A 27717-nucleotide genomic window follows, 5' to 3' on the forward strand; every position below is an offset into this window, starting at 1 on the left:
GTGCAGTTCTGGTCGCAAAATTTGAGGAAAGATATTCTTGCTGTTGAGGGAGTGCAGCGTAGGTTCACAAGGTTAATTCCCGGAATGGCGGGACTATCATATGTTGAAAGATTGGAGCGACTGGGCTTGTATACACTGGAATTTAGAAGGATGAGGGGGGATCTGATTGGAACATATAAGATTATTAAGGGATTGGACATGCTGGAGGCAGGAAGCATGTTCCCGCTGATGGGTGAGTCCAGAACTAGAGGCCACAGTTTAAGAATAAGGGGTAGGCCATTTAGAACAGAGATGGGAAAAAACTTTTTCACCCAGAGAGTGTTGGATATGTGGATTGCTCTGCCCCAGAAGGCAGTGGAGGCCAAGTCTCTGGATGCATTCAAGAGAGAGTTAGATAGAGCTCTTATAGATAGCGGGGTCAAAGGATATGGGGAGAGGGCAGGAACGGTGTACTGATTGTGTATGATCAGCCATGATCACAGTGAATGGCAGTGCTGGCTAGAAGGGCCGAATGGCCTACTCCTGCACCTACTGTCTATTGTTTTATTGAGCAGGGTGTTCAAACTGGATGTCTGTGCAGTAGGGCAGTAAAATGCCTTTCAAGTATTAATGATTCCATAGATTCTAAGTTAATGTGTCTAGTCAGAAGTCAAGACAGTAGCAAGCATGCATCAAGCTGGATGAGGGTGGCAGGACTTTGTACACTTTATCTAACCACATGTTGACCAGGCTGAGTGGTCAAAGTTGTCCCAATTGCCGCAGACTTTTCAGCAGCAAAATGTAACTGGTCTGAAACACTTACTGAACAGGTGATTTGGAAGAACGAAATAACATACCTTCTTCATGGTGCACTTCTGGGAGATGCCGGGTACATGCAATGAGCAGCAAATACAAAGAGGCAAAATACATGTTAATGAGTGTTGGAAAAAATGCTAAAGCAACAAGGATTACCCTAAGAAGAGTCACCAAGTTATCAAATGAAAACCCCTTTCCCAGCATCAGTCATTTTATCATTGAATATTGTCAATCCCATAATTAAAAATATTGCTGCAAGTGTGTTTGTTCACAAACTTTCCATTCTGTCTGTGATCAGTAAATATTTAAGTCACACCTAATAACATTCCCTCAATTTAAGGACGAAATGACCAGGGAAACTCCAAGACATGAAACAATGAAGGGCAAAAAGTGATCTGTAATAATTGGAGATAACATCCATGGAATAATTAGGAATATTAAGGACATGGGATGATTGGGAAAAAAGGAAAATAAAATCGACAAGCTGAAGAAGGACAACATGACAAGTAGAAATGGTGATGGAAAGTGAGGGTGAATGAAGGACAAACAGAACAAAAGGAAGACAGAGAAATGAAGAGAAGAAAAATCGACGTAGAAAAATAAAGATAAAAAGAATGAAATGATATGAATATGAGTAACATAAATGATAAGAATGGCAAAGAAAGAAAAGGTGAATGATGTGAAGAAAGAAACCAGAGGATGAATGGATATTTCATTACATACCTTCTTCGGCAACAACCTCCTCTGAAGGTGTTAGTGAAGGAGAAGCAGGGGATAGAAAGGTATCACGGAAAGCAGAAAAGAAACAATATTGACGCAGAAAAAAACTATATATACAAATAAAGAGAACTATACAAACAAAGTTTCACTCCTTAACATCTTTAACAGTATGTAAACTCAAATTCATTTCAACATATGCATACATCATCTATTTGTTGAAATAAAAGGCACTTATAAAGGAACACAAGTGAATTTTTAAAAAATCACATATCATTCAAATATCCTTGAATTAGAGGTAATCGTAGAAAAAAATAATTCCAAGTGACAGAACAAAAGTAGCCCTCCAAGCTGGTTCCTTGCCAGTAGTCTAGGCTTTTGATCTCTAGCTCTGGTATGTATTCCTACAGCTGTATCTGATGCTCTACCCATGAACAAGCTCTGGAATGCTGACAAACGTTCCACAGGGTTCTCAAATATTAAAAGACAGCAAACTATACACCGGGTAAAGTATAAAGTGTAACATTTACACTTCAGTTTATTTTTAGTTTTGGCATGACTGAGAATGTGAATTTTACAGATAATCACATATTTTTATCTGATTCTTAGTTTGAACAGGATAAAACCCTTTCCGAGTTGGCTATCCACAGTTTCTTTCATATTAAACCAGTTACTAGAAATCAGGATAGACTTGCTTGAAATGTGAAAACTATCCCGGGCCATTAAAAAAAAGGGAGGAACTAATGCTACTAATGGTTCAAATAACCCACAATCATGACAGAATTTCTAAGTGTCTTTGTGTTTGGAATTGAAAAATAAAAGAGAATAGTGCAGTAATGTTATAGGTGTCTGGAGCTATTCATGCAGAAGCAGCCTTCCACAAGACAACTGAGCCTCACCTCAGGTTAACTAATGGAAAAGATGCCCGAGGAGCTCCTGACATATAAGTGCAGTGCCAAGTACTGGCTTCAGGTTGGAGTATTTTAAGCACAACAACTCAACCACTGTAGCAGCCCCCACCCTCCAAGTACAAAACATTTTGGTGTCAGGGTTTGCTGTATCTTGGTCCTTCAAAATCTCTCACCTCCCCAGTAATTGATCACAGGTCTGATCCTCCCTGGCAGCTGAGCTAAGTGATTATGGCTCTCCAGCCACAACATGCTATACCTCGAGGAGCTGTATTTCCTGGAGCATCTGGGTTTAAGGAGCCACAGGTCACTTACTGGGGGGGAAAATTACTATCTGCCGAGACATGGGGGGAAGTCATGAGCTCGGGTGGATTTTGGCAGGCAGATTGAAGAATCCGCCAATGCTTTTAGACCTTAACTCCCAGGTATCACTTGACGGAAGCTGCAGCCTATCATATAAGTATTAATTGCCTGAAAATGACAAAAGTGGCAGACTTGGTAATGCCAAATTTAAAGAGGGGGGAATAACAAGAAACAGAAACTGAGATATCCCAATTCTTACTGGCTCTACTGAGGAAAGTTTTTGGATATCCAAGTGGGTCTGGGCCTTTTCTTTCTGATGATATTTCACTGACGTCAGGATTGGCATTCCAGCCAGAAAGCTCTCAAGATACCAACCGGTCTTAATTTTACAACAAGTATTTTTGAAGATTCTACTGCCTCTACTTGAGGGCAATAGCAATAGTCCTTAAGTGACTATAAAGGGATTTGATTAAGATGGCAGATAGCCAGTTGTTAAAGCATTTGCATGGGTATTCTGTGTAGCCAAAAGGGTGGGTAAATATTATCCCTGGCCAAGAAACACGAGTCACAAAATGTAGCTGACAGGACACAATAAATAGAGAGGAGATTTTCAAAAGAAACATACCTTCTTGAGCATATGCTTCTGAGAGAGGTCAAGTATATGCAGGCAGCATCAAATACAAAGAACCAAAATATATGTTACTACTGTATGTTGAAGAGCAAACGTTACTTATGCAACAAAGGACAACACCAAAAACAAGTATTAAACCACCACACAATGCAAGAGGACCGTTTCCTTTGCATCACTGACTCAAACAACTCAATAACTGTCTATCCAAAGTCCAACAGATAGTCCAGTAATTAAGTATCTGCAATATCTTGCTCATGTTATCATTGCCTATTTTAATTCTTCACACTAGAAATTCTTGAAATGTTATTAATGAAAGAAACTGTAACCCATCACATAAAAATGGGATAATGAGTGAAATGCAATAATTGGAGATTCCTATACATTCAGGATAATTAAGGAGAAAGGATGGAGTAGATCAAAAAAGATTGTGAAGACATGGGTTATTGAATGGATAGTGAACTACAATCATAAGTGATGGAAGTTGAAATCTGATTGAGGAATTGAAGAATTTGCACACTAATGATGATGACAGAAGTACCGGTAGAATGATAAGGGAAAATAGAAGATAATTAGATAAAGTGAAAAGTCAGAATAACTTTGCATTATGATGATGCTATTTAGAATGGGAGAAAAAATAAAAAAGAGAAATAATGGTAAAACTAAAGAAAAAAATGACAGCATAAAAGTTAAACGAAAATATAAGTAGGAAGGCTGGAAAACTGGGCACTGAAGAAAAATTGAATCAGGGAAGAGTGTACCTATAGAGAGGAAGGGGAGATCAATGACAGATGAACAATGGTGAAATGAAGAAAAAGAGAATGAGAGGAGAAGATAACCATGTGACGGGTGAGCAAAGAGATATTGCATCACGTACCTTCTTCAGCAAACTCCTCTGAAGATGGTGTTAGCGTACAGCAAGCAGCAAAGCAGCAATGCAGGGTATAGGAAGGTGCATGACCGAAGGCAGGAGAAGGAACAATATTGGCAGAAAACATTTTATGATTTATATTGGAGAGACCAGTACATAATTAAAGAAAAATCTACACACAAAGCAAAACACTACTCCATGTTGGCTCAACCCTAAAATCCACAAATATGATTTAATTACTGAAGTAGAGTGCATGTATAATGCAACAACCCAATGGAGAAATTCCTGTTATGCCAAATCCATTACATTTCAGATTTACCTTTACTAAAGGCATTTAACTTATACTGTACAGAATGACAATTTTTCAAAGTATTCTGCTTGTATTCCTCTTGAAACTTAAAAATATCTATCTACTGACATTAGGGACATATGGCAGAGTGAAAGCAAGATCATTTTGAAATATTTTTGGCTAGGTTAGAGCCAAAATTCACAGTCATTTCAATGCTGTTAAATGGGAAAATCACAAGGAATGTCAAACGACTACATTGAATGGTACATTAGAGTTCAAAACAGTTGCAGATTAGATTAGATAAATGACAAAGGAATGACTATGAATTGTCAGACTTGGCTTTAAAACATGAAATAATTTCCAGTTTTTAAAATTTAAGTTTGATATATGAACAAATAATTGTAATTACAGTGGAATCCCCATTTCAAGTTGGGTTTGTTTTTCACCAGCATGTCCAATGCTGCTCGAAAAGGTAAATTTTCCAAACATATCAAAAGAACTCACATTTGTTGCAGAATTTACTGTTAGTATCAATTCTATAACACTGAGATTGAAGTGTTAGAACTGCAAGTTCAAAGAACACTTGCTGACCTACATATTTTCCTCTTTCCAAACTCTAACCAATGTGAAACGATGATATATGCAAGCATTTATTTTACATGTATTTTGATTTCCAATTCCAACTTGTTCTTGCATTACACTTTTCTAACTATTTCTCTCACCCAGTAATGTCCTAATCCAACATAAATTATATTTGGAGCAGAAAACTAATATAAGCCATCCTTGAACTTAATATAGGAGTGGATAACTTCTAAAGTATTGCATGTATCCGAAATTCACTTTTCCTTAACAGTTACAAAACACTGGGTAAATATATTTAATTGATAACTTATTCTGTTAAAATATAATTATTTTCATTCATGGTCAGTGTTTAAAAATCTTTACACTTCAAGCACAAGCGAGGACTTAAAATTTGGAAAATTTTCTATTTCATTTCTATCCATTTTGGAAGCTTTCACACTTTAATATCTACTTCTTTAACATACAAATAGAACATGATTTCTATGGACTTCCACTGTATTTATTATTTATTAAAACCAATGTTTGCACCTGTGCAAAGGGTTTGTATCACTGGAAATTTCAGTGAGGTCAACAACTAAATCAAACCAAGTGGAAATTAGAAATAAAGCTCTAACCAGCTTTTCCATGATAGTATGTAATACGAGAAGACAAAAAAAAAGGAATCTCTTTCTGGAAAGGAGAAAATACAGATCCATCCAAATAAAGAAACCTCCAGGTTCTAGCTTTCATCCATCCATTCATTCTGAAATAAGCCTTGAGGAAAGTATTAACTATCATCTCCTACATTTGAATACTACCTGTAAATTCTACAGTAACTAAAGGGTATGTTATAAAATAAGTCTGCCAATATTTCTACCTAGATTCAAATCAGAAGAAGAATATCTAGGCAAAACAGCAGAGTGTCATCAGAAGTTATGTACACATGACTCAACAACATCAAGGAGACAATGTTTCAATATTACAGAAAATGCTTTAGTGTTTGCACGAGTTTGATATCACAATGTTAAGAGTGCTGGAGTTATTTGGTAGTATTATGTTAGAAAAAATGTGACAGTGGACAAAAAGAGTAACTTTTGGAATCATTGTTACCTCCCTCTTCATGTCCCCCATGTTCTTCATGTTCTGTAATCCAACACCAGAGAGAACAGACGATGATCGATTTCTCGTTTGAGAATACTTACCCCTGTTTTTACCATAGGCATCAACTACATACCAGACACAAAATTCTAGAGCAGGAACTAGCTGAAAGTTGGAGAAACAAAATCGCTTCACCTCAAAATTCCCAGATAAATCCCTCACTAAAGCTGAGTAAATAAGGTCTCATTTAAAAGACAATTTGGAAAGCTAAAGCAAGAACTCAGCATCCTAAACTAAAAAGATCATTCAGATATTTTTTTCAGTGATCGCTGCTGAAAAGTACATATAAAGGGAGATCAGGTCAGTGCAGGGTCAAAAATTACAGTAGCACATATCTGGCTGGCCAACTCAAGTTTTCAAAAAAGGCTTGAGGGGTTTCTAGTAATAATGTAATAATTCCCTAGAAAAGAGATGGCATTAATTGTACAAATGCAGAGAAAGTCACGGAATCTAATATTTTGGATGTTATCCTAAAAGAACTCTTTCAAATCTAATCAAGAAAAGGAAATAAATTTTTGAACAATAAAATCCAACTAGCAAAAAGATGGAGCCCAAGAGAAAGAACAGAAAGTTGAAAAAATAATTAATAGGAAACCAAGAGCTTGTTTTTATTTCCTTCCCTCTCTACACTCCCTTCTATCTCTTTCTCTTCTCTCTTTCCCCTCCTAATGGTACTGTGGTGGCATCCGTCGGTCTCGAGAGACCATGGATCTGCGCCTGGAGTTTCCAGGGCGCAGGCCTGGGCAGGGTTGTATGGGAGACCGGCAGTTGCCCAAGCTGCAGGCCTTCCCCTCTCCACGCCACCGATGTTGTCCAAGGGAAGGGCACTAGGACCCATGCAGCTTGGCTGCCGGTGACGTCGCAGAGCAATGTGTTGTTAAGTGCCTTGCTCAAGGACGCAAACACGCTGCCTCAGCTGAGGCTCGAACCAGTGTCCTTCAGGTTACTAGTCTGATGCCTTGCTCACTAGGCCACGCGCCAACACTAATGGTACTGTATAACTTTGCTATGAGACAAAATTAAATCTCCGGCCACTTACATCTACTGTGCACAAAATTCTAGTGCAGGAACTAACTAGCTGTAAATTGGAGAAAACAAATCTGCTCTTCCTCTAAAGTCCCAGATAAATCCCTAATCAAAGCAAAGCAAATAGTTCTCATTCAAAAGACAATCTGGAAAGCTACAGAAGATCTCAGCATCCTATGTAAGAAAACTACAAAATAACAACTGAGTATTTTTCAAAATCAATATAATTGTAGAGTACAAGGTTAAATAAAACAAATTTAAAACAAGGAAACATCTCTGTATAAGATTACATTGGTGCACAAAAATGTAGTGAATATATTCAATGAATTCTATCCAATTTTGAAAAGATCACCCTTTTGCACTCTATTATGAACATAGAATGTAATTTATAATCTAAGATATCAGAAATGTATTTTAAATCTAGCCAAATGCATCAGCATTCTATGGTCTATAGATTATATTGTCAATGGAATAACTAACATAATACAAATACTTGCAATGGAAATATCCATTGATTCTTTTTTTTCTAGTTTACATACATGTTGTATAAACAGTACATGCATATTCACAAACATTTACTATTCCACTACATCCTTCCAACCTTGGTCTGGCTTAATTTTGAGTGTTTATGCATGCTTAACTGCAAGGCGTAAAGTCATTTGTATTTGGGAAGGTGGCTGTTGAGATTCCCAAGCAGAAACTCTGTTTACTTTTAAAAGGTTTGATGCAATTCTCCTACTAATTATTCCTTTATCCAATAATGGACTACTATTATGAATGGGGTACATCCGCCACTGCTAGACGATACTATCTTGATTAATAATAAGTGGGATAAATATCTACTTACTGTAATTCACAGGTTTTTCCCTATATTATCATGTATTGCATTGCAACAAAGTTAACAAATTTCATGACATATGCTGCTGATATTAAACCTGATTCTGATACTGAAAAAAGTGAGCTGTGTTTCATACTTTTGTGGAAATTTTATAATGGATGGTGTTGCGTTTTTGCAAATTCCTTTGCCATTGCTTTGGATACTGTTACAATGATTTAAAATAACCAGCAAACCAGTAAACTGATTTTAACTTGCCAAAATCAAAGAGAATGAGATACTAACAGCTTCAAAACGGAGCTAGATTTTGAATGGCAAACACAAGGAAATCTGCAGATGCTGGAAATTCAAACAACAAACACAAAATGCTGGTGGAACACAGCAGGCCAGGCAGCATCTATAAGGAGAAGCACTATCGACGTTTCAGGCCGAGACCCTTCGTCAGGACTAACTGAAGGGAAAGGTGGTAAGAGATTTGAAAGTAGTGGGGGAAGGGGAAATGCAAAATGTTAGGAGAAGACCGGAGGGGGTGGGATGAAGCTAAGAGCTGGAAAGGTGATTACACACACACAGACACTCAGACGCTCGTGCACACCGTTACACACACACACATTCAGACACTCGAGCACACCGTTACACACACACACACTCAGACACTCGAGCACACCGTTACACACACACACACACACGCCGACGCACCAGCAGATTTAAGATAACACCACGTCGGGTGTTGAAGCCCAGGCGTCGGAAGAGGCCGCAGATGCTGGAATCTGAAGCAACAGAGCTGGAGAAGGGAAAGGATCATGGGACGGGAGGCCTCGGGAGAAAGAAGGGGGGGGGAAGCACCAGAGGGAGATGGAGAACAGGCAGAGTGATGGGCAGAGAGAGAGGAAAAAATACAACTAAATATGTCAGGGATGGGGTAAGAAGCGGAGGAGGGGCATTAACAGAAGTTAGAGAAGTCAATGTTCATGCCATCACGTTGGAGGCTACCCAGCCGATATATAAGGTGTTGTTCCTCCAACCTGAGTGTGGCTTCATCTTGACAGTAGAGGAGGCCATGGATAGACATATCAGAATGGGAATGGGACGTGGAATTAAAATGTGTGGCCACTGGGAGATCCTGCTTTTTCTGGCAGACCGAGCGTAGGTGTTCAGCGAAATGGTCTCCCAGTCTGCGTCAGGTCTCACCAATATATAAAAGGCCACACCGGGAGCACCGGACGCAGTATACCACACCAGCCGACTCACAGGTGATGTATTGCCTCACCTGGAAGGACTGTCTGGGGCACTTTCAAATCCCCCACTACTTTCAAATCTCTTAGTATCTTTCCCTTCAGTTAGTCCTGACGAAGGGTCTCGGCCCGAAACGTCGACAGTGCTTCTCCTTGTAGATGCTGCCTGGCCTGCTGTGTTCCACCAGCATTTTTTGTGTGTTGTCTAGATTTTGAATGCCTACTGTGACTTTTCCAGAGGCCTGTTGAAGCAGCCTACAGTTTTTCAAGTGGGAAACTCCTTTTAACATATACACAAATAGAACCCTGACTGTGGTCTAAGGACTAAATTGGTCAAAGTCTTTGTCATGCACTTTCTGGCCAGTCTCTCCAGCAATACAAGTGAATAGGCCACTACAAATCTCAGATGAACTATGTGGATTTGGGAATAAATTGCAGGAGTGCTACATCAAACACTGTAAAAAGTAAACCCACCTTCATCTAACTGTTGCCAGGAATTCACAAACTCCACCCTCCTCAGTGCAAATGGCTTTGACTCTGGCTGGTCATCATGCAGATCATTCAAAGTTAAGCCAGTCCAAATCTGGGTGCATTGGGATTGGCACATAAAGTCTGCATGTCTCTGGTTTTATTTAAAATGTCCCGTGGCTCAGAATGATTCTGGTTGGTTCATTACTGGAACAGACGGGCTACTGGAATCTTGCATAATCCCTCCTCAAGATCAAACGTAGTTGTGAATATTTTCAAAATTTTCCCAATAATTTACTAATGCCAATGCATTAAACTCAAAAAAATTCAGGCAAGAATAGGCATTAAAACTCAACAAAATTGCTCTCTACATTATAGTTCAAAATTGGTGCATTGGGAGGTCAAATACAAGAGGAAGATACACAGTAAATGGCAGGACCCTTAGCAGCATTGATGGACAGAGGGATCTTGGGGTGCAAGTACGTGGCTTCCTAAAAATGGCAACGTAAGTGGATAGGGTCCTAAAGAATGCATGCTTTCATCAGTTGAGGCATTGAATATCAAAGTCAAGTAGTTACTTTGCAGCTATAGAATACTTCGGTTGGGCCATAGCTGGAGCTGTGTGCTGTTCCAGTTGTTGCACTGAATTACAGGAAAAAAGTGAAGGCTTTGTGGAGGGTGCAGAAGACTGCATTTAGAATATTGTGTGAAGTTCTGATTGGCACACTATTGGAAGCATATGGTTGCATTGGAGGGGGTGCAGAGGAGATTCATCACAACTATTACATAGTTGAAGGACTAGGATAAAGATCAGACAGGTGAGCCTTGTTTTCTCAGGAACAAAAGAAGAGTGACCTGGTCACAATATGGACACAAACATGGTAGATTGCTTAAATCTTTTTCCTCTAGTTGGGGCATCAAACACAAGAAAACAAAAGTAGTTTTAGAGAGGGTCTGAGGTTAAACTGTTTACACAAAGAATGCTTGATATCTGGAATATGCAGCGAGAGATGGTGGTGGAATCGGGTTCATTAACAAATTTAAGAGGCATTTAGATAGACACTTAAAGAGGCAAGACAGATAGATAGTCCTAATGTGGGCAATGGTATTAGCATAGATGGAAAAAATATTAACATGGATGTGTTGGTCCGATCTGGAACATTTCTGATCTGTATGACTCTATGATTCTATAATGTGATTGGTTTAAATTGGATAGATAGTGGGAAGCAGTTCCCAGGGCCAGTATTTTAACAATTTGGACAAAAGATAAAAATATAATGTAAAGGAAAATGTTTTAGTTGTAGAATAATAATGATCTTGAACTTACTGTCTGCTGGGATGGTCGCGAGAAGCATTTGCAGTGTTATAGGGAAAGTGGGAAGGAATGGACTGGTGGGATTGTGGATTAAGAATCAGCACAGAATTGTTTGGCAGAAAAATTTCCTTCTGTATTGTTATGAGTGTGAATGTATGTATGTAGATTATAAACTCACCTTACCACATTTTGCTTGCAAGTGACTGAATGGACTTACCTTCGTACCTATAACAGATGAGAAAAAAATAACAAAGTTAGTAACAGATAAAATAACACATAATATAAAGTAATTTAAGAATTACAATGAAAATAAAAAATGAATCATTATTTGACATGTGGTGAACTAGGATAGAACTCATCCCTTTCAACTAGGCCATCCCAAGTCCCGATTTAAACAAAATTATAACTAACTTCAAGTAAATACTTACACTTCTTCAGTGTCAGACATTTTGAGCTGGGCCCTTTAGATCTGCAGTAAAGAAGCAGAGAGAGTGTGTCTTAGAACAGCCACACATATAAGGAGCACTGCCTTGGCCTTGCAATTTAAAGTATGCCTCAAGTAATAAAAACCACCAGACAGAAATAGCACCCTCATTAATAGCGCAAAGCTTATACCGTTTATAGTCACCAAAAGTACAGGGTAGAGAGCACTGTGGCCACATATTCGTCTGCCTAGCAACATCAGCAGCTGTCCATGTAGTGATGGAGATCAACCATACTCTCTCTTCAAAGCCCATCTCATGCTGCTGGGATTATCATTTTGTACTTACAGTTGATCTGCCAGATCTAGAAAGTTGCTAAATAAATATCTGCAATATTTTGATAAAGCCAAGCATTATGATCAGCTTAAAGCACAAAACTGGTTGTTTGGGTCAACTTCACCAAGAAACCCATCAATTATGTTCACATCAAAACCATCCGCTATCAGCACAATTGGATGGCTTTCATGGTCTGCAGTGCGATGCTTCCCTACCACTGACCTTGAAGAAAGCAGCTCACAGACCTTCAACTCACTATGGTATCGATTTCCCCTTTCAGATCTCTGCTAATGTCAGAGGTGAACTCCAATGGATCCCTGCTCTCCAGCTAAACATTCAAAACCTTCCCCCAATCTAGGATCCAGGAATGACAATGCACTCTTTTTGTAAATGTGTATTAAATATTACAGAACAATTAATAAATATTGGAAGATACTCTTGAGATTATTAAAATCTGAAACAGCAAAAATAAAGTCCAATAGTCTTGATTTTGTTTACCACTGCCAGAGATTCCAATAGAAATATCAGGGTTTATCAGATCGCTCAGCATGGACTAGAAGGGCCGAGATGGCCTGTTTCTGTGCTGTAATTGTTATATGGTTATATGGTTTAGGCAGATATATTGTGGCACCACCCCACTTCTATACAAACTCTGCCAAATCCACGAGTCAGGGATTTCAAAGGCCAAATCGATGTTTCTTGAGTGGTGGGCTCCCCATTGTGTCTCTATAGACCAGGCCAGAGTCTTCTAGAATGAACAACTTTGATTGTCAGAATAGTTTTCCAAATATCGTAACCGAAGGTTTAAATTCTTTTTTCCTGTCATTTTGCTTGGAAGGAACTTGAGTGTTGCTTGCATTGGTAAATGCCCTCATCTGTTCCTTCAAATGTCTTTGATTTCTGAAGTTGTACCAAAGGTGAAACCATCATACAGAGAATCTCCAGCTTTACATTGGCTGTTGGCTCCTGCACCAGATCAGGTCCAACATGAGATCATTGATTTCCATGGGCTAGAGTACTTCAGATTAATTGCCAAATTTATATTTATATTTATTTTAGTTTAATGCTTTATATATATATATTGGCTATATGGCCCAGCTGTCATAGCTAACACATTCCCTCACATTATTCCCTAACCAATGCTTTCACATGTGCCCATAAGCACCCCGTGATCCTCCTACCACCCATTCGCAACACGAGTAATTTACAGTGGTCAGTGAACAAAATATCCAGCATGTCCCTGAGATGTGTGAGGAAGTTGGAGCACCTGGGTGATGGGGTGGGGAGTTGACACTTCCGTATATTTTAACTTTTAATTATGTACTTCAATTTCAGTAGTTTTTAAATTTCTGACAGAGAAAAATATAGAACATCTATTAAAGATCACCTGGAGTGTTTACAGCTATTTATATGGAAGGGTTTACTGCCTGTCAAGGCCACCAGTGAAACTCTGGAATTGACCCTTTTCAATGTACACCCAAGGCCCTCCTGCCACTCAGACCACAGGACATTGAACTCCAGGGCACCATGAGAAAGCCCCACCAGGTCGATACCGTTAAATGTGGCAATGGGAAACCAAGCAAGACTGATCCATGACATTCAAAAGTATTTATGCCAGAGAATTACAATCAACACACATTTCGGGCAAGCAATAATTAGGGCTTAGAACCAGAATGAAAAGCATTACATTTGGGTAATAAAACATTTTAACTTAGGTGTGAAGGCTCACACTAGGAGTGAGTAGTGCCTGGGTCAGCGCCAGGAGCAGTCTGGGATTATGTTCATGAGGGCATCAGAATGGAGACCCATTGTGAACCCTTCAGCTTTCATGTGTGTGTGTGTGTGGGGGGGGGGGGGGTGGAGTCCCAATACGGCTCCCTTTGAACTTAGCAATAGAACTGATATAAGAAACAAGAAAAAGAGAAATGTCTCTAAAATTTTAGTTTTGAAATAGATATTTTGTTTCTTAAGACACAGCATTACATCCCCAAAGAATATATACAAAATTTCCTTCTAACTCTTGATACTGTAATGTTTTTAACACACCGGCAAAGCGCGCGTCCTTTCCTGCATTTAAAATTGAAACAACATTCAAAATTGTTAAAAGGAACATACTATGGGGGTTTGCATCTTCCGAATCTAACGCCAGTAAAATCAAAACAGGATTCATTCTTAAACGGATGTAAAGGACAGCGGAAACAACTATTAGATACACTAGGCAGATAAGCACACAGTGTGAATCGGGAAAAGCGCACAGTCGCATATAAAATGTAACTCTGTTATGAACTGCCTCTTCCTGCACTGCTCTGCCAGCTGGCCATCGCAACTACATAACCGTAGCTCATCTGTTACCCACCCCATCATCACGTCACCCGCCCCACAACAGTGGGTATCCTGCAGAACCACTCGGGATATCTTTCGTCTTCTTAAAATAAAAAACTAAATAGGTTTGCGTTGTGGCCAGGCACAAAGGCAAGGTCAGTCTAAGAACCATCTTGAGCAGCTCCTGGAGATACCCCTTGCAAAGGGCACAGCGCCTGAATGTATTTCCACTTATAAGCACCTTTATTAAAGATCAGCAAGAAGAGTCGTGCCACAAAGCCAACAGCTGGGAATGTTGAATCTTGCTTTTGCAAGATCCGATTTCCACGTCTTCAGTTTCTGGCGATCACTGGGATATTTCTTGCCCAGCCTCTCCGCTTCCTAATTAGGTGATGCCTCTTTAACGTCCAGTAGGACAACCCATGTCTGGGACACGGGGAAGGGGCAGCTGCTGCCCATTCACCAGCAAACCTTTTCATCGCAGCCACGTTGTTAATGTCAGAATCCACTTCTACACTCAGTTCCCATTTAAAAATCGGTTCGTGCACCGCAAGCCATTTTCACAGAATGTCGGGGTTCAGTCTTCTGCCGTCCTCATTCACAACTCTGGGTTAGGAATTATGAACTGTTTACATTTCATTCGCTAAACCGAGACGCTAACTTAATCCATGCGGTTTTCTAAACTACTGACATGTATCCAATTATCAGGACTTTATAATCCTACTCAAGGTTTAGCTTTAAAAAAATAGGTGAAAGGCATTTCATGTCCTGAATAACGCCTGTGCTCTAATAAGCCTTTTAGTACCTGGCCTTGTACGTGTTACATTTTCTGACGGCAGATGACTAGCGGATTCTTAACTCTTCCACTGTAAAGCTGTCGCTGAACGTTAATGCTTTCCTGCATCTGTTGCCTCTCGCGTTCTCTCATCTCTAGCCTCCTCCCTGCTTCTTTTCCGAGTTCATCCCATTTTCCATTTCTTTCAATCTTTTTTTTCTGCAGCTTTCCCTTCCTTGGGTCAATTTTCTACGGTTCAATAATAATATTACTTCAAGGTCGATTTTCTTTTCACTTGCTCCTGTGGAATAATCTCAGCATTCAATTACTACCGTTTCCCTCCCTCTCAGAGTTAAGCCAATAATCTCCGTTCACTCAGCTCCTGAGCGAAATTGCGGTTCTCCCTGTGAGCGCGGGAGATCCAAGCGGCAGCATCCTCACACCGCGACGCGCACACTCCACACGGCAGCGTGCAATCCCACGCACTCATCCAGGCTTTCCCTCAGATGCAACTCTCTTTTCCCTACCTTCCCCATTTCGAGTGTTTTGGTCCAGCTCGGCGCAGAAGGAGGACCACACGCGGAGTTTTATTCTAAAACTTGGAAGTACGCAACTTACAACAACTAAGTAGATTCCCACCACATTGTACGTCGAACTAGATCCTGTTCTCTCTAAATCCTTAGATCTGGCGGACATATCTCACTCGTATGGATTCAAGCAAGATACTAACAGTACAAGTTACTCTCCAAGAAAGAATTAGTCCAGAACAGAGACATTGTCGCCCTTCATAAAGTTCTCCGCTACAGCCACCACTAACTAGCCCGCTCTTACTACTTAAGGGGGAAAACTACACATTTATACCAATATAGGTTGGTAAAGTAGAATTGCAACTCAACATGAAAACTTCTCCAGTTTTTAAAGATTGGCCCTTATCTTAAGAAAGTTCCTGTGGAAAAAGGGAAGAGGCCGTTGTGGATCTTACCGCGAAGGATGGAAGGGAGATCCCTGGTGGCTTTGACAAGCAGTCGGATCTGCTGCACCCCACCGGCTGAATACGCCCTGATCTTATAGTGAAACCCGATCCGGGGGGGAATGCGGATTGGTCCTGAACTCCCGAGAGCACTGGGAAGGAGAGAGAGAAGACAAGGTCCTCTAAATTTAGCAGTTCAAAGAAGAGTACGGGCTATGCAGGACAGGAGCAAGTTGAGGTTCGCGTGTTTTTTGCGGGACTTCAGCACGCAGTAAGGTCTGCGGGCGCTGAAGGTGACATACTGAGGAAATATTAACGGGGACCATAACATTTCCCCGCATTAACTTTCCTCTGCAGAGGCTGACTTGTTTGCTGTTTTCAGGGGGGGGGGATGCGCTAAGTGGGCTTTCCCTCTGATATTACCATTCGATAATTCTTTAACTCTTCAAGCATTAAAAAAACCCACAACGTTCAATGGTTCCATTTAATATCAGAGAATGTATACAATATACAACCTGAAATTCTTACTCTCCGCAGACATCCACGAAACACCCCCCCCCCCCGCGAGGATGAATGAAAGGAAAAAGGCATTAGAACCCCAAAGCCCCTTTTGGTGTAATTTATCATCAAAATGGTCAACTCTAATGTTGGAGTTTCAGCATAGGGTGCAAGGTACTCCCGGGATCTCGTTCGACTGTGATACAATTTCACAAGGATGCGATTAAAGGGATGTATGATATAATTGGGTGTGGTTGGAACTCGAACAGGCATACACAGAGAGAAAAATTCATCCTCTCCCTATACCATGTACACGCCTATACTTCTACCCCCACCAGAGGCATGTCCCCCTTCCGCCCCTCTTGTCCCATCAACTATGGCAGCCCCAACAAAAACCTTCACCGCATCTCCAGCACGATCGCTTTCCCATCACATGAGCAGCGCCACCCTCAACTCAGGGCTCCACCTCCCACGCACGTACATGAAACAGTGACGTCTTCGTTTCAGACCCTAAACCAATAGGAACCTACCTTCCTGGAGCGGAGTTAAAAGAAACTCACTGTCTCCGGGCAATGTTACAAAAATAATGGGGTAAAGGAAACGCGCTCTGAATCAGGGAGACCGCATACCATCCCTGTAACGGAGCTTCAGTAAATGCCCAAGTACTAAACATCACAGGGGATTTTTTTTCTCTCTCTCTCTGTCTCTCTGAGCCTAGGTTAACATCCCTTCCAGCTACGGGAGGGTATAGGCTTGGAGGAGATGAGCTCTACATTCTGCAGCCCCAGGGTCTGAGTTGCAAATTTTACTGAGCGAGCTAACCGGGATCTGCAAGCTGTAGCAAGCACCTTACACTTTCACTGAAAAGCTGCAGGTAAATGCCGTTTACTTTAGCCTTGTTTGCCAAAGGGAGACAAAAAAAACCAGGAATTGGGTGCGGAGAAAGATAACTCCCAAGGGAGATTTAACGTGACGGTATTATGTTAATTCATCATGTAAGGCTAAGTAGGTGTGCATAAATCAAAATTACGGGACAGCAGGCCTGTTAATACAATGTTATTAAAAACTAACTGATGTAATTTACACGTGGCCAGCACAAATCGGGTTCTGTACACTGGAATTTTTACTTGATTGGAAAGTGCCACACATAATTTAAAATATTTAAAATCGTTTAGTGAAACATTAAAATTGGAAAATTAAGAACCACAATATTGAGGTAACATTAAATCTGCTATGCAATTGCTCAACTTTATATCACTTTGACTGCACAATAAATCAACAAAATGTTCTAGGTAATGTCATGTGTCCCATAAAACTCTTTTTGCACATTGACTAATGTAATTTATTTTTTAAATGCACAAAAGCTTTGCTTGAAGTGAAATATATTACAATTCTGTGTTAAATTCTGCATCCAGACAGTCTATTAATAGACAACTTCTTAGCCATCAAACATGAAAATTTATATTTATTTCCTGGTAACAGTTTGCATTGCGACAATGAAGCATACTCTTTAAGTCGCCGCCTTAAACTTGACTCTTTATTCCTTTCCATAGATGCTGCCTGACCTGCTAAGTTCCTTCAGCATTTTGTGTGTGATACTCTAAAGATTAGTTCCATTTGGGTCCCTGTGAGAGGAATTTGAACTGATTTTTTATGGGTGTGTCTAACTGGTCTGTGGTGAACAAGTAACAATGTTCTCATTCTCAATGGTACAGAGGGAATGTTGGGGTTGGGGGGACTAAATAGGATTGTGCCTTAGAAGTTGTGAGGATCATCTGGATCCAATGTAGAATCTGACAAATCTAACTGAACTCTTAAGTAGTTGTACATCTCAGTAGGAAGGGCACAAAGTTTAAAAGCCTGGCAACCACACAGAATACTTCACTACATAAAGACAGCCAGACCCCATTCCAACCCCCTTCTCCCGACTGAATGGGGAGGTGCATTGTGGCTGAGGTTCAGAGATGCATTGATTGTTCCATACTGAAGTTCAGATAGAAGAATCGCTTCATGGATACCCAAGGCAGATATGACCTCTTGCTGAGAACTGTTCTCTTTCTCTTCTTCCCTCTATTTGGCCTGCATTAATGTCCTTTGTTTATTCTCCCAATCACTTTCTTTCAAGTATTGGAACAACTGTTTTTTCCAGGAGACTTGAGATTTGAACAAAATCCTTAAGCAGCTGCTACACCCCTTGCTATTTGGAAAAAATTGATTAAATCAAATGATTTTGCAGCACCATAGCAACAAACACCCAACGACTATGCCATAATGACTGGGTGATCCAGGCAATTCAATGATGTCACAATATGCACAGGTTTGACATTGACCCTGTGCTCTAATGCCTTCACCAATATGGTTTTCTGTGGCGTTCACCATGAAAACATCCTTAAAGTATTTATCACAATTTTCCCTTAGAAAGGTGCTAAAAATCACTAAATTGCCGTGGAATCATTACAGTGCCTGTAGGCTGCAGAATCAGTTCAGAGTAGCTGTGATTGAAGTTAACCATGCTGGTTAAGGAGCCTAATGATTGTAGGATAATAATGGTGCTAAAAACTATTATTGTGGGAACTAAGGCATCAGTACCTCCTGCCTAAGGGTAGTAACAAGAAGAGGGCATGGCCTGAATGATGGGGGTGTTGTATGATGGATCCTGCTTTCTGTAGCTCCAGGTAAATGTACTCAGTGGTTGGGAGGGACATTGCCAGTGATGGACTGAGCTGTATCCTCCACTTTCTGTGGTCTTTTCCATTCCTAGGCATCAGTGTTTCCATACCAGGCCCTGATGCAATCAGTCAGGATACTCTCCACTATGCATCTATTGAAGTTCGTCTAAGTTCTTGGTGACATGTCAAATCTACACAAACTTCTAAGCAATTTGAGGTGCTGTTGTGCCTTCTTTGTGATGACACTTACTTGCTGGTTTTAGGACAAGTCTTTTGATATGTTAACACCAAAGAATTTAAAGCTACTGACCCTCTTCCACCTCTGGTTCATGGACCTAAAGCCCTTTCCTCCTGTAGTCTATAAGCAGTTCTTGGTTTTGTTGATATTGAGTGAGACTTTGTTGCTGTGGCACCACTAAGATTTTCTGTCTCCCTCCTGTATGCCACAGATCAAGATCGTGGCTAAACTGATTGTTGTCTCCGCTCTGCATTCCTGTCTATGCCTGGTCTCTTTTCAACTTTGTAGTTATTGAGAACATGTTGATCTCTGCTTTAAAAATTTTGTCGGTGCACTACAGCAACTTAACAAAGCTTATTTAACAGCACCTTCCAAACTTAACACCAACTCTGTGCTCAGACAAGAGGAGCAGCAAGCCCTCAAGTATGTCACAACCAACACATTCCCCTTCAAATAGGAAAGGGAAAAACAGGAATTGGAGGATAGGTTCCTGTTCTGCCATTCAATAAAAACATGGCTCACCACAATTTAGCCTTAACTCTGCTGTTGGTACACCATCATCCTTATCTCCTCTATAGACAAAAAAATGATTGGTAAATGTGAGCTAAATTGAGCCTTGTATAAGATAAGGATCAGGTTGTGAGTTTTAGGTAAGCACCCTGATAGATGAAAAATGTTATTAGTATGTCTCATAATTTTTCACACAACTCATGTAGATTTTTAAAAAAATATGTGGCCAATTGCCGATTAAAAACTTTGAATTTGTAGTTACTGAATCTATTGTGAAAGGAAATGGATTAGGGTGCCTGTTGCTTACATCTCGCTGGTAGCCTCATGCTTGGGGGAGGGGCAGATGGCCGAGATCCTGTCATTTGTACTGTGATAGACCAACATGAATCAGTATCAGATTTTCATCAAGAAATGAGAAAACTGGAAAAAGGTTAACCTGCTTTGTCATAGAAACTGAAGACAACATGAAAAGGTAGTTCTGCTTGTTCTGAATCTATGTTTGATTAATCTCACCTTAACTCCAGAACTATTGTAACTAAATAGAAAGATGAAAGTGCTTGTGATCTTCAAGTACTTTTCATATCCTCAGGAAGCCAGGAAAGAATACCTGGTCAATTGAATACTTCTGAAGGATAGTTACTGTTGGAAATGCATTTGTGTGATGAATACTTGCTCGGATGCTCGGGAGAATTCTGCAACAAGACAAACTTGGCATCAGCTTCAATCTCAGTTAACACATCCATCCATGTAAACAGAGATTTCATTCTGGTTTATAAGGCTTGAACCTGTGACATGATTAATTAACACAAATGTTACCGAGTTAATTTCCTTGAGGATTCTTCCTATTGATTTGCATAACGTTAGTGAAAGATTCACAAGAAATATTTTTAAATATCCAGGAGTTCCACGCAGTGGGAAAATGTCAGTAAATTGCAATTTATGCTGATTTTGATCCTCCAAAAAACTTTAAAAAGTAGCTGCTCATAAAATGTTACTCATATGAGTGGCTGTCAGCACCTCCTTTCACAACTCAAGGCTCAACATTGAACCCAAGCATTTCAGCAAAGGTTATGAACAACTGTCAGAGTTGAAACACCAACAACGTTTGTCTCTAGACAAGGATGCTGAGTAAACTGACGTATCAATGGCTCACCAAGAAATTAGTTAATACAACACATGCAGAGGATTGAATTTAGACCTTCCCAGTTGCTTGTCTGTTACCCAGATCAGACCATCTGAAGAGCCTGACACCATTATGACATTTCAAGATGCATTTCCTGACCTTGAGCTTTCCGGTAAGGTAATTACACTTTTCATTGCGCTATTACATGTTCCCTGAAGCTCCATTCCAGCCGTTGGCCTCCCCAGGTACCTACTCCCACTGCTTCCTCAGCATACGTTTAAAAGTCATCCTGACCCATTGCTTTCATAAATTTCCCCCACTCTGCATCTTTCTCTCTAAGGCCTGAAGTGCAGCCAGTGAAAACCTTGGAGCCCACACTCAGCCATACAGTGCCATTCTCCTCTTTGCCCTGGTTTCTTTTGCTTGGGTATTGTAATTATGTGTCTCTCAGATGATACGTCACTCTGCATAAAAGAATATTTGTAAGAGGCTGACATGGCCTTTTTTGTTCACTTCATAGACCCAAGGCCCACAATGTGTCATTGTGGTGAGATTCCTTTACAAAAACTATAACTATTTCATGTCAGGGACAATTTTAATACTTTTTTTGTGTGGCAAAAGTACAGAATGAATATCAATTTCTTCTTCCAGTAAAATATTCCCCCAACCCCACCACCCCACCATTCCCTAGTCTGACCTTGTTCTCGCCTGTTTATTACTTTCCCTGGCTCCCCTGCTCCTTTCCTTTCTCCTTTGGTCTACTTTCCTCTCCTATCAGATTCCTTCTTCCTCGGCTCTTGACCTTCCCACGCACCCGGCTTCACCCAATCACCTTCCAGCTAGCCTCCTTCCAATTCCCTCACCTTTTTTATTCTGGTGTCTTCCCACTTCCTTCTCAGACCTGAAGAAGGGTCTCAGCCTGAAGTGTCGACTATTTATTCATTTCGATAGATGCTGCCCGACCTGCAGGATCCTCCAGGATTCTGTGTGTGTTGCGTAAAGTTACAGCAGTGCCTCAATTTTATTAAACAGTCTTATTTCCAAAATTGATACAATGAAATGCAAGTAAAACACTAAAGACTTCAGAGCTTCAGCAGGTCAGACACGTTCTGTGGAAAGACAGCTAATGTGCTTGACTGGAACTGAAAATGTTAACTGTTTTGCTTTCCACAGACATGGCTGCATTCTATTTTTATTTCAGATTAAGAGCATCTTCAGAGTTTTGATTTTAAGTGAGTGTATTTTATGCATGAATCAACTCAGTAGAGTATTTCAGCATTATCCAGATAGTTGACAGGCCTAAACACAAGTCTTTTTCCTCACAACTCCAAGAACAGTCATTGAATGGGAATGAAAATTTTGTTTCTGGAATATTGTATTAATCTACAGGAACTTGAAAAAAATGAGTATACTAAACTTTAAACAAAAATCTGAAGGGAGTAGATGTTTAAGAAGGATAATGCTTCAAGTAAAGCTATTAAAATTGCATTGGCATTAAATGAGGGATAGATATGTAGTGATAACTCCTACAGCCTTACAAGTGTGTGAGGAAATAGGTTGAAATATTTGATTGCAATATATGAAATCAGTGAATTATAAGGTGAAGTAAAACAACAGATTCTGATGTGTATGTAAATTTAGATAAATATATCTTGAGGTTGAAAAGACATACCTTTACAGGAACAAGGTGTTTTGTAGAACTTTCTCTTTGCTGTGAATGTGTTGCAAAAAACTTCTGGCCAAATTAATTTTATATGCTCCTAGAGCATTGGATTTGATTAACAAGTGCTTTCCCATTTTTTGATTCGTGTTCATAAAGATTTTCAGGAAACTTACCTCTGAGAATTGAAATGATTTCTTTCTATTGCTCTGAATCTGAACTAGAATTTGGCTCAAAGGTGACAGAATGAAATAGCTTTGTAGAAGCTAAATCTTTTGTTTCATATTCATAGATCCAGTATTTTTTTTTTTAATTCTGATGCAATTCAGTACATTTAATGGGATCAAATTGTGTTCAGAAAATGGAAGGGGAAAGTTTAAAAAAAACACAACATTAAAAGGTCAACCTATTTGGGGGGGGGGGTAGCCACACAAAATGGCAAAACTTTACCTGCAGTTAACTTAAATTCAGTGTTTGAGATCTGTTCCAATAAACGTTACATTCCTTTTTCAGGCACTTAATCAAAAATGACACTTACGTAATTGTTAATTGCTTTGAAACAGTTGTGCATTTGGTGATATTTTTTATAATATGTCTGCCATATCAGAACAAAAATGTTTGGAAGGAAGAGTTAAGTTTGTGACAGTCTTGAACCCAGTATCATGAAAAGCTGACAACAGGTGACAGTGTCAGATGGCAGTGGGACTTTGCTTCTTCTATAATTAGGTCAAGGAACTTTCAACAGGGCAAGGAAGGAATTTATTTCAACTATGGCAATCATAACTAGTCTTTATTTTCCATTTTTGTTAAATTGATAATTTGGGATTGCTTGATTTCATTCACAAGGTAAATAGTTCCTAGCAGTTGATATCTGAGCAAGAAACAGAAGCCTTGTACTCGTACATGAAATAGAAAATGGTGCAAACATTCAACAGATCAAGCAGCATTGGTGAAGAAAGAAACAACCAACATTAATGGGCTAAACCTTTGCTATGCGAAGCATTTGATTGTGTCTATATACATAGATTAGTCTTGCATGTTTTAGATTTTCCTTATCTAGGAATATATGCCTTATTATTGTAAATGGAGATTGGTGATGCTGAGGTGAGAAAAATTAAGAACTGGGTGAACAGGACCAGCAACTGTACGTTTCCTTAACCAACCAGACAAAGTGAATCATGGTGAATGCAATAATATAATGATTGGGAAAGAAGTTCAATTGAATTGGGGGAATTCAATGGGTTATCAAGTGAAGAATAAAGAGACAGAAAGTAAAATGTGATTAGTAGACAGAAAAAGAAAATACATTTTACATTCTTAAATCCCTCACAACAAAAAAATCCTGAAAGAATGAAACTCCACATTTACTGTAGTTAGTTTCAAACACTGAAGAACTAACTGGGATTACATATACTTACCATGCTGCTACACATGTACATTGAAATGAACAAGATTCAACTTAAGCTGATGGGTAGACCCATATTTGATCCAGCCTATGCCTCACACTCACCCATCCCCATGGCTACATTAACTTTACACTGCATGGAGTTACAAAATAAGCTGTATGAATCACTGTCTTACCCATTCCAGGAAGTGATAACAAGGCCTCAAAAGGCAGATCCTAAGGTCCTGCCACGAGTTTGCACTAGTGACCTTTTTACAGTATACTGCTGATACATTTTGTAACTTCAAATTATTAAACCAATTTAAAGGAAGACACCAGAGTCCGAATTGAGAGTCTAACTTTGTTCTTTACTTTAAGCAAAGCATGCACATATCACGTGGTAGTGTGATGGCTTATCCAATTCACATATTTATACATAGCCCAAAATGAATTATTGAAATGAACAAGAATGCTTAATCAAACAATATATTTACAAGATTAATGAACAGTTACTGAAATATTAAATACACAACACTCCTCTCTGCTTACTTAGAAACTTTAACTGAATAGAGAATTCATCTCAACTACCGTAGATTCCGGACTACAGAGTGCACCTGATTAAAAGCCGCTGGCTCTAATTTTAGAAATAAAATCAATTTTTTACTTGTAAAGGCCGCACCGGATTTTCGGCCGCAGGTGTCCCACGTTGTAATATGAGATATTTACACAGAAAGATATTACACGTGAGGATTTTTTAACTTTTAATTAAATCCATATGGTAACAAAAACAAATACATATTGCAAATGCTTTTTTTCGAACTGTGCCTGTAACGCGGCTACTTTTAAATATACGTTGCGTATACTTTTTTACTGAACAACATTCCAATATCTCCTAACGACTGGTAAAAAATATATATACTGCAGCCTACCAGGAAAAGTTATTGATCGCCTTTAACTTAAAAGCAGCGTTTTCGCTCCGCCGCTCGACCCCCGCCATCCCGTTTATCACAAACTGGTATCCCACAAGACGCGGTGAAACCAGGTGTGACGTCATAGCATCCCGCGATGTAGTACAGAAAACAAATATAGTTAAAACTCTTCTAACTTTAACTAGAAAATGAATTACTAAGCGAAAATATTATAAACTAAATAACTGCCATAAAGGCAGCACAATGCTTTTCTTCGAGTGTTTTCCATGTTGATGAGGGTGAGTACAAATGACTGATTTACAATAATTTAATTGTGAAAGTGCGCTTGATTTATCGTACAATTTCATTGGACCTCTGTGAACTACTCATCAATTTTATTGGTCTACTGTTACGAGGCAAAATGTTTTCGGCCGGCATGAAAAAAAATACATTAGCCGCTCCGTTTTAAAGGCCGCAAAGTTCAAAGCTGTTCAAAATGTGGGAAAAAAGTAGCGGCTTAAAATTCGGAATCTACGGTACTATACACAGACATCCACAGCATCATAAAGTTTAACTTGTCCCAATCAGACCTACAGATTTAATCTCTGTGGAGAATTTCTTACTCTCGTGGGATAATATCTTCCCTTAGAAGGGGCGGTCACTCTGCTCGGTAGGTGAGGCTTGTGGCTGTGAAACAATCTCAGGTTCTGGAGCCTCCTCTGTTATGGTTGTAGCAGTTGACTCTGAGACTGCAAGAAATGGTTCTGACAGCAGTAGCCACCTTACTTCTCTAACAATTGACTCTGTTCTCCTCAACTTATCAATGTGTCATCTCCAAATGACATCCGACACCAACTCCACTGTCCTTAATCTTTCCGAGTACCCACTTCTGGTCACCTCTGTAGTCCCTCACCAGGACTGCTTGTCCTGGAGTGAAACATTGAACCTTCTTGCTTGAGGAGCATTCAATTTGTCCCAGCTGTTTGTACTGCGTACTCCTTCTGAGATTGAGATTGAGGAGATCCAAGTGTAAATTCAACAAACCACCCAGGAACACAGGAGCTGGTGAGTTGTTGGTTGTGGAGTGTGCTGCATTGCAATATGCAAAGAGGGAATTGGTGAACTTAGGGTTCAGTGTTAGTGTAGTGTGTTCTGCCGACATTGCTCTCAGTTCATTCTTTACAATCTGGGCAAACATTTCCACTAATCCATCTGTAGCAAGATTGTATAGTGCGGATGTAATATGTCTCAATCTATTCACTTTTAGGAATGACTGAAAGTATTTCGCAACAGACTGTGGTCCTTTGTCACTGACTAAGTGTTCTGAGCACCGGTCCTTGCGAAGAGGCTTCTCAATACATCAGCAGTGTGCGAGGCTGTAGTGGAGGCTATTGGGAACACTTCAGGCCACTTTGTACCTGCATCCCCTAGCACCACGAAATTTTTGGCCATGAACGGTCGGCAAATTCCACATGAATTCTCTGCCAGTGCAATCCAGGCCATTCCCAGCATTCCCAACTGCTCTTGGCATCTTTTAGAGATGTTGGCAGTACACAGAAAGCTGCTCGATCTGCTGATCTATCTCAGGCCACCAGCCAAAGCTAGAGCCAGTGCTTTCATTTTGACCATGCCTAGATAGCCGGCATGTGGCTCCTCCAACACTTTAGCTCCCAGTTTGGATGGTACATCAACTCTCAATCCTCACATAAGACTACTTCCATCAAGGGCAAGTTCATCTCAGTGCCAGTAAAAATGGGGGAATTGGAGTTTCTGCTGCATATTTCAGCCATGTAGAACTGAAACAGTGTGTTGTCTTTTCTGGTTTCCCTTTGGAACATTGTTGTCATAATAGACTTTTGTGTAAGGGAGAATACATCAAGAGGAGTGTCTCTCTTTTGTAAATTTTTCTGGTATTTCCTTTTCCAATGGTGAACAGGACAACCACCATTTCCATGATCAGTCATCCTCTTGAATTCAGTCTTGCAATTGTGTCCTCCAAGAAACAGAGCCCTTCTCTGCATTCATCCTGCTACTGTTAGTGGAACTCCCTACTGTGGATTGAAAATGGACACTTGTGGTTGATGAACAGTAACAAGGGTAAACCCTGTCCCATACAAGTACTGCTAGAGACATTTTACCCCCCAAAACATACTCAAGGCTTCTCTGTCGATCTGTGTGTAATTTTTCTCCACAGTGGTAAGGGAACATGATGCAAAGGATATAGGGCTGAAGTTAAACAGTGTCTAACTTCACCATTTCCTTTACCTTTTTGAAATCCCCTTCATGTTGCTTTTGTTCATTGCCATTTCTTCCCAGGTTTGGCAAGAACCTGTTATAGTATTTGACGAGTCCTGAAAAGGACCACACTGTGACACATCCTTTGGCCTCTGGGCATCCACAACTGCTTCAACTTTCTCAGCACACTTGTGTAATCCTTGTGTGTCAGTAGTGCGACCACAGTAAGTGATGCTTGGTTTAGGTAATTCACACTTATCACATCATGTTCTGAGTTCATCATTTTCTAATCATTTTCACACTGTCTTGAGATTTTGGAGATGTTCCTTGTCTTGTTCCTGGTGACAATGATGTTATCCATGTAATATTGAGTGCCTGGGCACCCTTGCAGCATCTGGTCCATAGCATTCTGCCAAAGTCCAGGTGAAGATGCAACTCCAAAAATAAGCACATTATAGCAACCAAGCCCTTTATGAGTGTTAATAATGAGAAACACTTTGGACTTTTCTTCCATCTCCATCTACATGTAGGCCTCAGCTAAGTCCACTTTGTTGAAGT

General features: G+C 39.9%; 2 protein-coding genes and 1 long non-coding RNA gene across 4 annotated transcripts in view; 1 reads left to right on the forward strand and 2 right to left on the reverse strand.

Annotated features, from left to right (window-relative positions):
• Positions 1 to 6270, reverse strand: part of LOC140729536 (troponin T, fast skeletal muscle isoforms-like) — a gene marked incomplete at its 5' end in the record, with an annotated part of 31131 nt that extends 24861 nt beyond the window's left edge. The window contains 5 exons of the mRNA XM_073049377.1: positions 837 to 854; positions 1519 to 1539; positions 3349 to 3366; positions 4229 to 4246; positions 6183 to 6270. Of these exons, the coding sequence (XP_072905478.1) occupies positions 837 to 854; positions 1519 to 1539; positions 3349 to 3366; positions 4229 to 4246; positions 6183 to 6270 (163 nt within the window). The remainder of the gene's footprint in view (positions 1 to 836; positions 855 to 1518; positions 1540 to 3348; positions 3367 to 4228; positions 4247 to 6182) is intronic.
• A 3226-nt stretch (positions 6271 to 9496) lies between these two features.
• LOC140729539 (uncharacterized) lies at positions 9497 to 16897 on the reverse strand. The gene is made up of 4 exons (XR_012099346.1): positions 16829 to 16897; positions 15947 to 16086; positions 11538 to 11578; positions 9497 to 11334 (listed from the first exon to the last, which is right to left on the reverse strand). It is a non-coding gene; the product is annotated as an uncharacterized lncRNA (long non-coding RNA).
• A 124-nt stretch (positions 16898 to 17021) lies between these two features.
• prr33 (proline rich 33) overlaps positions 17022 to 27717 on the forward strand; it is a 33121-nt gene continuing 22425 nt past the window's right edge. For both annotated transcript variants that reach the window (XM_073049383.1, XM_073049384.1), the window contains exon 1: positions 17022 to 17306. The gene's annotated coding sequence lies outside the window, so the exon portion shown is untranslated. The remainder of the gene's footprint in view (positions 17307 to 27717) is intronic.

Source organism: Hemitrygon akajei, chromosome 6 (assembly GCF_048418815.1).
Source record: "Hemitrygon akajei chromosome 6, sHemAka1.3, whole genome shotgun sequence".
NCBI classification, from domain to species: domain Eukaryota; kingdom Metazoa; phylum Chordata; class Chondrichthyes; order Myliobatiformes; family Dasyatidae; genus Hemitrygon; species Hemitrygon akajei.